The sequence below is a fragment of the Denticeps clupeoides genome, chromosome 17, assembly GCF_900700375.1.
Source record: "Denticeps clupeoides chromosome 17, fDenClu1.1, whole genome shotgun sequence".
NCBI classification, from domain to species: Eukaryota; Metazoa; Chordata; class Actinopteri; order Clupeiformes; family Denticipitidae; genus Denticeps; species Denticeps clupeoides.
In genome coordinates, this window is record NC_041723.1 from 858,646 (window position 1) to 868,599 (window position 9,954).

The following is a 9,954-nucleotide window of genomic DNA, read 5'->3' on the forward strand; positions in this document are numbered from 1 at the left end:
TTTCCAGAAAGGTATTATTTAGTTTCTGCACATAGTTGAACAGGTTAAACACTTTACCAGGTGCCCAGGTGGAGCTCAGTCCCCTGTCAACTTCTGAATTCTACCCCTTTGACAATAGTTTTTTTTTTTCTGTGAAGCACCATCATATCTTTTATTTGCTTTTATCTTATACCAAATAAGCACAGGATTATAGACATGGTGCAAGAAGACCTGCTTTCTCCGTGGTTTTCTTTGTAAATAATCCGGAGCAGCTGTCCCAGCATGCACCAGCATGCAAGTGTGATGCAAGAAACCTGCTGCAGGATGCATCTGGACCGAGAAACCCATCCCTGGTGCATGCTGGTTTGTCATGCATTCCTCCCCTCACCCTGAGTTCTGGGTGCTCACCTTGTGATACACGCCGCTCTTCAAATCATGGGATCAGCGTGTGACTCTCAGCTCGGGGCCTTATTGGTGGAATTTGGTTCTCGTTTTGTGCGTCTGTGTGTGTATCTGCACTCATTATGTCACATTACGTCGGCCCGTTTGTATTTATTTAACGCTGAAGGTTTTCTACTGCAACTGAACTTGATCGCCCACTCGTGGGCGCGGCCCTGAGGCCAGACGACTTCCTGCCCTTCATTAACAAGGAATGCACGTTCACTTCATTACACATTTACCTCTTACAAACAAACATGGTCTTTATTGTGGGAGACAACATGGACCAGACAGACCATGTCTGTATAAAAAAAATGCATTTCTTTTTCACAAAATCGGAAAACAATGCAATAATATATAAGCAAGATATTGACGCTGCCTGTATCCATATGCAGAAAATTTCTATCTCAAACAGAAGATATAAAACATTTTTCCACTGTGAAAACCTGCAAACCAAGTGACTAAATGAAGCAAAAAATATTAAAAACAGAAATGAATGCAATATGTTGGAAGTGCAAATTTGTCACCATTCGTCAAACCCACTATACAAAATCCACTTTGTCTGATTAGGACACATATCTGCTCTGAAATGTGTTTGAGAAATTTAGAGCCATACAAAAATGTACAAAATAATTTCCTCTATGCCGCCAAATCAGCACCAAGCGGGTGTGTAAAAAAGCTGCCTGGCGTGCCGCGTTGCCCCACGAGCCCATGGTTGGCGTTTAAGGGCTCACTGAAATGATGATTGGCGTAACGTTTGGCCGCTCGTCCTCTCTGATGCTGGAAAGCGAGTCCGAATTCTCCGGGGAGACCAACTCCGAGCTGGTGTAGGATGGACAGAACGGGATGTACCGGACCCAGGAGGAGGAAGTAAACCTTTCAGTGAGGTTGAAGGGCAGGTCGTACACCTTCCTGCTCTCCATGGTGGTGATGGGATCGTCCTCGTGGACCTTGTTCCACGCAGTGATGCCTCGCTCCCGCTTAGTTCCTAGGATGTGGTGGTATATGAAATAATGAAATATTAGTGATCACTGAGCACTTTTTACAGTCACTGATACTCTATGGAGACTAACACTAGTGGAAATTAATCCGATAATCGATCAGATTATGGCGATTCTGCATCGTGGCCGATTCGATGCACGTTGCTTTCTGGCAGCTGATTTGAGTACAGCGCGGCTCTGGGCAGATGCATTGTTGGGATACATGGTGATGCATCAATATTCGAAGCATCGGTAATCATAATCGAATCGAATCGTGCGACCAGTGAAGGTTCACACCACGAGCTAACACTGGAAACACTAGTGTGACGTTCCAAACCTGGAATGGTGTTGTCAAACAGAAATCCCATGAAGCCTCCAACAAACATGCTGGTGGTCAAAAGCACCTGCAGCACCTGGTCCAGTTCAACGATACCTGAGGCAGAAGAGTTGAATACACGTCACGGGTCATACTCATGGATGCATGCCATTGTAACTACGTGGTTAGTTACACGTGGTTAGTTAGTTGCGTGGACCTGCACCACCTGTTGCTATGGCTGTGGGGTTTTTCGTAATCCAGTTCGGAATGACCAGACCACAGAACATGGAGAAGCCAAAGATGAAGATGTTCCGGGAGGAATTCATGTCTGCATACTGTAGATAAAAAAATAAATAAAAATAAACATTCACCACGTAGACTGTTTCCTGTCACCTTCTGAAGATTCGAGACTCACCTGAAGATTTGACACTCCGGCTGCTGTTATGACCCCGAACATGACCAAGAACATGCCGCCGATCACCGGGATGGGGATGGTGGTAAATATCGCGCAGATTTTCCCAAACAAGCCGTTGATCATCATCAAAAAGCCGCCGGCGACGATAACCATGCGACTCCCCACCTGCACAGTCAAAGTTCAAGTTCAAGTCCCCCAGACAGATCATGGACCAGCCAGGGGTCACGTTGACTCACCCTAGTGATCCCCAGGGCGCCCACGTTCTCGCTGTACGAGGTGGTGCCGTTGCCCGTGCCCCAGGCCCCGGCCAGGAGGCAGCCCAGCCCCTCCACTCCGATGCCCCTGTTGATGGCGTGTCTGGGTGGAGGTGGCGCCCCGGCGAGCCTGGCACAGGCGTGGTAGTCACCCACCGACTCGATCATGGAGGATATGACCCCGGCCAGGATTCCCAAAACTCCGGCCAAGCTCACGCTGGGGACGCCCCACTGACCTGAGAGAATGTAAAAAAATGGCGGCTTAGCGCCAACGTTCATGGTGAGCACGTTCACGCCTGCTGGACTGGTAGGCGAGTGAATATCAGGGAAACTTATATTCGGTAAAACCATGGCAACAATACACCGTTTATCCAACGTCCATCACAGGCAGCAAATGCACACAAGGCTTGGGGGAGCGAATGCTAATATTACGCCAAGTCAAGTGATTATTTATTTCTGATGCCCAAAGGATGATAAAAAAAGGGGGAGGGGCCTGTAGGCATGATTGACAGCTCTCACACACCACACTTCCTCATTCTGGAGGACTTAAACCCCTCCCATCGATACGTGACATGTGCAGGGTCCACCTCCACTCTTTCTCATCCGTTTCCCTCCGTTCCCCACGCTCCTTATACCCCTTCTATACAGGGCGCAAACTCCATTAGGAACACGGTGAAACGTGTCCTCTGTATTTAACCGTCGCCCGTAGTGAGCAGTGGGCACCATGTGTGGGGACAATCACGGGATTCGAACCGGCAACCTTACGATTATGGGTCAGAGAAACACACTGTCATGTGCATCCCCAGTGGCTGAATTTGTATTTTCAATAAATAAAAGTAAAATAAATATGTCACTATGTCAAATGATAAATATGCTAATATTGTGTGTTTATTCGCTTCTTAAATTCCATTTCGCAACCACGAATGAACACAATCGCCACTGTTTTATCTGAATACATTAATTGGCAGCATTATTAACAGTATTAATATAGAATATATTGGGGTTTCTCACCCCACTGTTGTATGTAACTTGGGGAAAAGCCACTCATTCAAACTACGACTACAGAGCTCTACGGAATTGTGACGTCCACGAGCATCTTCTACAGAGCCTCAGAATCGCCCCCTAGGCCAGAGACAGATGTCGTCCCCGCTGCCATGGGAAGGCAGCAAGCAACAAGCCTCCGCTCACCTGGATACGGGAAGAAGAACAACGGCGCCTGTCCTATCACGTCGCCCTTCGTATCGGTGCGCGCCATGTAGCCGTACGCCGTGGGGTTGGAGGGCAGAACGTTGCAGACGGTGAGAAGGTGGCAAATCAGCCAAGACAGCGTGATACCAAGGAGCACCTGCAGAAACAACGCAGGAGAGCCCTTAACACGTCACACACGTACTATGTTCTGGTGAACGTCCATGTAGACTGTTACGTCCCTGGACGTACGCTCCCACGCTTTCTGTGTGTCTGGCTGTGTTTTTGCGTCCTGTCCCTTTTAGGTTGACTTCGTGGGAGGAGTTGAGGCCTACCAGCTCCATCTGCCATTGGTCACCTCCACCTATATAAAGAGACTTCAGATGGTGTTCGGGAGGTCCCCAGGGTCTGCTAGGCCCTTATGCTTTTGGGAGGTCCCCAGGGTCCATGGAGATCTGCATAGAGATCCGTTGGGGATCTCATTCGTGTATCTTGTTTGTTTGTGTGATAGACCCTTTGTTGTTAGCCTGTTAGCTGTTAGCTTGTCATGTGCCGTTTTTGGTAACTTGTACGTGTTTTAGTTATCCCATCCCTTCCATTAAGCTGTTTTGATGTTAGTTAGCTGTCCTGAGTCCTCTGTCTTATTGAACCTGTTAGCACACTGTAAATAAAAGCACTGTTTGTATCGTTTGTTTGGTTGCATGTGTAACAGTGGACCTCCTCCTCTCCACACCCTTGTTGCGTTTCTGAGACCCCTAGACTTAGGAACGTGACAAGACTTACAGGGAAAATCTGGAAGATGTACAGCCAGGAGGTGTGAAGTTTCTTCTCCTTACTGTAGGTGGGGAAGGGCACAGCGACGTGTCGCAGGTACTGGGAGAAAAGAACGATCAGCGCCGCTGTCCTGTGAGGAAAACGGAACTTCACATTTTGGAAACAGTCATCACGCCAGCGGTTTGTTAGCAGGCTAAAAAAAAATGAGAATATGGTGAGAAAGGTCGTTTGTGTTCAGTTTCTAATTATAAAAAGTATTGGAGTATTGACTGCATAAATGAACTCGGTTGGACATTCCTGGATCGATCATGGATAATAATGTCATCATCAGACTCGCTACCAGACTGTGACATTCCGGCATCTCAGCTCTGTCTGGCTTCCTTGTGTGCCTCTAATTATCCCAATTGGCCCCCTTTTTCAAGCCCCGGCGTTGGCCCCGAGTCGAGGCCGAGGCGGCTTTGCTCGAGTCTGTCGAGTTTCTGTTCTGTTTACTTTGGTTTAATGTTAATAAACCAATTATTAATAATAACAACACAAAACAACAAATATTTCACTTCACTAGAATATATGAGGGTTGGAATATTGAATACGCGTATCCTATTTTTCAGTTTTAAAAACATTTTTATACAAAAAAAACCTTTATGACATGACAGAAACGGCACCAGATGTAAATGCTGGTCATGTGACTACATGATAACTACATTAAGATGTATCATGTAATATTGCTGACAAATTTAAACATTTTCCAGACAAGACATTATTTCGTCACGTTATTATTATTATTTTGCAGTATTTCGCTGAAGGGTTCCTGCATGTGGAGAACGTCACTTTTCATTTATTTATTTTATTTCAGTCTACGTGTCTGTACTTTTAAGTTCTAACGTCTTTGGTTGGCAAACTAAACATGTCATGAATTCAAATCCGTCTTCCGTGTCTGGAATGGATGTCGAGTATTCTTGAGTCTATAAGATAACAATAATATAATAATAAGATGTGTAGTGAAATGGGATTGACTAGCAGAAAATGTAGCTTTTGTCTGTTCTACAAGGTACTTGTGCTTTATTGACTGGTTTCAATAGAATTGCAATATTAATGAAACTAGATGAAAACAGTCATGTATAATTCTGACTAAAATAAGACTAAAATGCTCTGACTTTAAGTCGACTGAAACTTGACTAGACTAAAATGAGTGTGGACGTGACTAAGACTAAGAAAGAGTAAAATGACATCTGGACTAAAACTGAAATTAAGACAAGCTGCCAAACGAAACACTAAACTGGATAAACATTCATTCAGAGGGACCTACATGACAGAGATGCCCCAGTGAGTCCCAGAACTCCTGCCAGCCGAATCGTACAGCGACAGGCCAATCAGGGAGATGGTGGGAGCGATGGTCAGGGGTCCAATAAAGCGCATGAAGATGCCAATAAGGCCGGAGAAGCCCACGAGCACCTGGAACATGGAGCCCACCATGATGGAGCCTTGAATCTGCAGGTTATTTAAAAAAAATAAAAAATACGGCACCCTGAATATGGGTCCTACATTATAGGACATTAACAGTGTCCACACTCTTTTGCAAGGAAGAATGGGCAGTTAAAGATGTCAAGTCTCGATCTGCCATGCTGACAGACCGATTTCTGTAAATAAGTAAAAAGGTCCTTCAACAAAGTATTACTTTAGGGGTGTGCACACTTATGCAATCTGCTTATTGTCCTTTGTATGTTTTTTTTGCCGTTTTTTATTGTAGTTCAAATTTAGAATGGGAACGGTTTTGGAATGGTTTGTTATTTTGCCATTTTTTATATCCACAGTCTATGCTGCTAGATTTCAATTTCAAAACTGCAGTATCGAAACTATGAAAAACTATGAGACGTGTGATGCCACATACAGAACGAAATGCCGTAGGTATAATGAAGCCGTTTCCTTTGAAACATCAATTATTTTCAGCCATTTTCACTAGCTTGTTCTTTTTAATCATTATGACCATACAATCTTCAAACTGTTGGTGGCTGAGCTGTTTTTTCTGCAGTTAATATTTGACCAGTGTACCACTTAATGATTCAAAGTTGGTCATTTAAAAATGTGAAACTGGACAATTTCTGTGAAAGGAAAGACCCGGAGCTTTTGAACATTCGTGTATGTGGCTTGATAGGTTACCACCGATATGAAACTACCCCGACGGGACCTACTCACAGTTTGCATGCGGCTCTGCCAGACGTGGATGAACTCTGGGCTCGATGCGTTGACCAGTGATGCATTCTGGGTCCAGGCCGGACACGCCCACTCGGGCATGGACAGAAGTGCCATGGTGGGGAGCAACAGGGTGAACGTCCCCCCCTGGAGAATGGGAAGCCTGAAGAAGGCATCATGATGTAAAAAGCACTAGCAATTGCGTTTGGTCTTGTTAATCTGACTCCATTAATTATTAGCACTGTGTTTAAACTCATCTGATGTTACAGAAAAACCCAAATTGATGGAAAGGAGACAGTGATAGAGGAAAAGAGAGAGAGAGCAAGGAGCCAGAGAGGGAGCCTGGACCTTAGAGAAGCGCGGAGAGGAAGAGGACAGGAGCCCAGAAGCTCGGAGAGAAGAACCTCCAGCAGCTGAGATACGAACACCTCCTTTATGCTGGACATGTGCCTTCCAAAAAGGTGGCCAGTGACCGATCAGATGCCATTTGCTGCCCTTTTTCGCCACCTGGTGATAGTTCTTGTTGGTGAGCAGAAGGCCACGCCTTCAGATAAAGTGGGGGGCTTCCTTAACACTTGACTTCCTTAACACAGTAATGCACCTGGACAATCCAACCACGATTAACCGGAATCAGGTGGACATAAAGTTTCTTCTGAAATAACATTGCGGTGTCTTGTGTCCAAACTCGGTCTCACAAGGTGCATGTGAAATGAGGGCTGAATCTCTGGTCAAGGTCACTGGAGAAGATGCCCTTGCACAGAACTTGGGCCTGAAGGTTCTCATCAAAGGCCATACTACCTAACTGCTCCATCAGCACTTTCTCATTTTCCTACAGTGATCTCCTCCACCTAACAAAGATCCTAATTCTTCTAAATGTGACCTTTCACCTGCTCAACTTCCCCCTGAATGTGACGATTATTACAAAATACAAATCTTGTGACTTTTTGGATATTAATCACCAAAAATCTGCACACTTGGCACATTCAGGTTGGATAAGACCTCTTCTGCAGTGAAATTGTTGAAAGACTGCCCAAAAAGAATAATCCATATTTCACTGTGCAGAAATAATGAATTTCAACAGTCCTGCTTTTGTAGGAGCGCTGGGCAGCGCCGGTGTGAATCAGCTCACGGAATTTGGATTTAGGAAAAACAGGATTCCAATCTAGTAGGCTTCCGAAATGCCACCCTTAATCCTATTATTTCTGCAAGGCAAGATTTGCACAATGGCCAACATTACTGTAACTTGCACAAACTGCGGAATACATACAACAAACGGATATGATCCAGGGTCTGGATCCGTGACATAATGACATCGAATTTATCCCTGGAACTTATCTTTCACCAGACTGAGCCGAATTAGGCCTTACCTGACCCCAAAGGTGACCTGCAGCAGGGTGCACAGCCCCGACACGAAGAAGATGGTGCTGATGAGGTGGCTCTGGGTCAGGCTGTCGTGCTGCAGACACAGACCCTGTGACAGGATGAGGGGGACGGCGATGATCCCACCGAACGCCGTCAGATAGTGCTGTGGAGAAATGGGTCCGGAAGGTCGATCGGCGAGTCAATGTCTCACACATTCCGGGTTTTGTGTCCTGCGTACCTGCGTCCCCAGGAAGATGCATAGGTACCAAGGAGGGATGTCCGTCACACAGTAGGCCAGTTTATTCCTGCCATCTTCCCTGGAGACGTCCACGTCCTTTTTCCGGACCCCATTGACCTGCTGATATTGGGACACAAAGGGAACATCTGTGCGTGTAGGACAGGTTTGGTCTGCAAGGTGGACGGCCGAAGTGACAGGTTCTCAGAGGTCAGCCGGTCAGTGGGCGGCTGTGTCTGACATTTTTTCCCAGATTAGCAGCAGCAGGAGGGATTTTGCACAGTTGTGAGAGTTATAATGAATGTTTCCTGCTGTCACTAATTCGTTATTCAGCCGTGAACGGCCAACCGTGTGGTGGCTCGGAGCAAAAATGTTTTATGGCAGTAAATTCGATTCCATGCAAATGCGTCAATCATCAGTCAAGTCAGTCAAGTGTTTATTCAAGCTGTACCCCATTAAAGTGCCTATTGCCAGAGAAAAATGTATAACATTTTATTTCCCAAAAAAAGGGAATTTGTCTTCACTGAATGGAATGTCCACTAGCTTGGCTTAGCCATGTCAGAATACAACCCTACAAAAATTCATCCAATATGAGAATAAACATAAATATTGACATCATATTGAGAATAAACATAAATAGTCATTAAAATGGTGCATGCCTGGTGTGTAATTTAGGACATTTGCGTTTGGCCTTCAGTCCTGGTCCTGCAACTAGTGTTGGTTTATAAAGTGACAGAAACGAGACGTAAATGGTCATATGATGATGACTATAATTAAATATATCATGTAATATATCACAAATAAAAAGTGGTTTGCTAAATAAAAACTAGACTAAAATGTGTCTTCACTTTTGTTGATGAAAACGAGACGAGATGTTACCTCCTTTCATTTAATCGCCTTATTATTATGCTGTTTAATGTGTCTCTAATTCAGATGACGTCACTTCTTCGGTTCCTGTTCATGCATTATTTATATTTCAGAATGCTTGTGGTGGGTTCTAGATATCTGGTGGTGGGTTATCAGATGTTTGTGACCTTTGGACACTTTCTTTACAATGAAGTCAAAAATCATGTGGAGAAATGTGGCCACTGGAATGGATGTTGAGTTTTCTTGAGTCTATGGTAATAATACAATAAGTTGAGTTGATAATAATACAAAAATCATGAAATTTGACTAAAAATAGACTAAAATAGTCATAGAAAATTCTGACAAAAATGGTCAGACTTTTAGTCGACTGAAACATGACTAGTTGCTGTTTCTTACTGGCCTATTAATGAGTGTGACCGAGCAGACACCACTGCCGTCACCGTCCCCATTACGAGCCCCTTTTTCTCAGATTGTGGGCAGTCTGATGAGAGTTAAAAACCCTCCAGGATCCACCAGGAGCACGGTTGAGAAGACACATTATGCTGGGGCACGTTGAAATTAAGTATTCAATAAAGGCATTCTTCTACCTTCATTACTCGAACGCCTGTGGTTTCAGCTGATTGTTCCGCTGCATTCTCCACCCCGCTCAGAAGCAGAGAATAAAACTTCCTTTCATACTCACTTCCAAGGAATAGTCCTCCAGACTGATCTTCTTCTCCTTCTGCTGAGCCATCGCTGGACGTGTGCCGGAGTTATCCTGCAGAAGACTGCGACGTGAGTGAAAAACCTTGAATCAGAAAGAAACTAAAAGACGTCAGACAGGAAAGGAACTAACGGGATGAAACAACTGTGATCTAGAACCCAGAGCGAGAGAGAGAGGGAGAGAGAGAGAGAGCGGAGACACGAGACTTGTGATGCTGACTATGAATGGAATGAGGACCACCAGCTCCTCATGTGAA

The 9,954-nt window shown here is 44.9% G+C and overlaps 1 protein-coding gene across 1 annotated transcript; it reads right to left on the bottom strand.

Annotated features, from left to right (window-relative positions):
* Positions 1 to 660: 660 nt before the first annotated feature.
* Positions 661 to 9,937, bottom strand: slc23a4 (solute carrier family 23 member 4). Its single transcript, XM_028957561.1, has 12 exons — positions 9,678 to 9,937; positions 8,132 to 8,251; positions 7,899 to 8,056; positions 6,535 to 6,694; positions 5,648 to 5,829; positions 4,351 to 4,471; positions 3,571 to 3,727; positions 2,365 to 2,618; positions 2,129 to 2,293; positions 1,940 to 2,048; positions 1,735 to 1,830; positions 661 to 1,405 (listed from the first exon to the last, which is right to left on the bottom strand). The coding sequence occupies exons 1-12, from the start codon at positions 9,726 to 9,728 to the stop codon at positions 1,140 to 1,142; spliced, it is 1,839 nt and encodes a 612-aa protein (XP_028813394.1). The 5' UTR covers positions 9,729 to 9,937; the 3' UTR covers positions 661 to 1,139.
* Positions 9,938 to 9,954: the final 17 nt, after the last annotated feature.

What these genes read in the sequence shown, in the direction of transcription:
- slc23a4 (XM_028957561.1), bottom strand. Translation starts at nt 9,728, where the DNA reads ATGGCTCAGCAGAAGGAGAAGAAGATCAGTCTGGAGGACTATTCCTTG. An exon ending in GCATCTTCCTGGGGACGCAG is followed by an intron (nt 8,057 to 8,131) that starts GTACGCAGGACA and finishes ATTTCTCCACAG; the next exon opens with CACTATCTGACGGCGTTCGG. An exon ending in GGCAGAGCCGCATGCAAACT is followed by an intron (nt 5,830 to 6,534) that starts GTGAGTAGGTCC and finishes AATAACCTGCAG; the next exon opens with ATTCAAGGCTCCATCATGGT.